At 48.9% G+C, this 1,034-nt stretch overlaps 1 protein-coding gene across 1 annotated transcript; it reads right to left on the reverse strand.

Moving 5' to 3' along the window:
* Positions 1-392: 392 nt before the first annotated feature.
* Positions 393-976, reverse strand: CC77DRAFT_1015022 (beta-roll; the record flags this gene model as incomplete). The annotated part of the gene is made up of 1 exon (XM_018523944.1): positions 393-976. A coding segment is annotated over one exon (584 nt), but the record flags the coding sequence as incomplete, so codon positions are not given.
* Positions 977-1,034: the final 58 nt, after the last annotated feature.

The raw sequence follows: 1,034 nt of genomic DNA on the forward strand, positions 1-1,034 counted from the left end.
ATGCTGGATCGCCAAGCACTTGGGTCTCCTCCTACAACTTCTCCGGAAATAGAACTGATCCCCTGCTGTGCCCTTTTATCCAAATTTTCATACCGTTCAAGACGGCTGTTTGCGCTGATTGTAGGATAAAGTCCGGCAAATATCTGCCGGTAGATGGCATTCGAGATATGAATGTCTTCCACTGTCGCCCGCACCCGTGCGGAATTGTTCAGGGCGGCCTTGATCACATCTTGATATGTAATGGTTTCTGCAAGGGAGAGAGATGGTCCCTCTATCAATAGGGTGAATAAGGTGAAGCCAACGAATATAAGACGATACAACATAAAAGATTCTCAAGTCGTTGAAGAAGATAGGGACAGCGTCTTGCAAGACGCTGTCCCCGTTTTGAGTGCTCAGGCCCCAGGCTGGTGCCAGCTCTGGGCCAAAGTGTTGATGTAGGTATGGTCAACCCGCATGGCATTGAACTTCTGAATGACGTCCAGACCCGGATCATCGTTAATGCTGCTCATCGTGTTGATGATATTTTCGATATCCGCCCTCGTTACGTAGTAGCCGTCGGTCACTTCGAGTCGCTCCATTCCGTAATTGGGTTGACAAAACTGACCCGCCACTTTCATGTAATTGTTGGCATCGATAAACAGGTACAGATCTTTTTTTTGCTTGACGATAACCGGTTCTGTTTCTGAGATACCATCTGTCATTGTCACTGTATCCATATCTCCGACATGGCCTGCGGTTTCAGTGATGGTATCTTTTCCATCCATCCTGTGGAAGATATAGGTGTCCCTCCCCGTGCCGCCAACCAGTGTATCATTCCCGGTTCCGCCGTTCAGGGAGTCAGCGCCCTCGTCGCCGGAGAGATAATCATTGCCATCTCCTCCGGAGAGCATATTTGCCGAAGTGTTCCCATAAATCTTATTGCCCAGAACATTCCCTGTCCCGTCGATCGCATCAGACCCCGTTAAGGTCAGGTTCTCTACATTATCAGACAGAATATAGCTGATGCCGCTTCTAATGGAGTCTGTACCCTCACC

The sequence above is a fragment of the Alternaria alternata genome, assembly GCF_001642055.1.
Source record: "Alternaria alternata strain SRC1lrK2f unplaced genomic scaffold CC77scaffold_79, whole genome shotgun sequence".
Lineage (NCBI taxonomy): Eukaryota > Fungi > Ascomycota > Dothideomycetes > Pleosporales > Pleosporaceae > Alternaria > Alternaria alternata.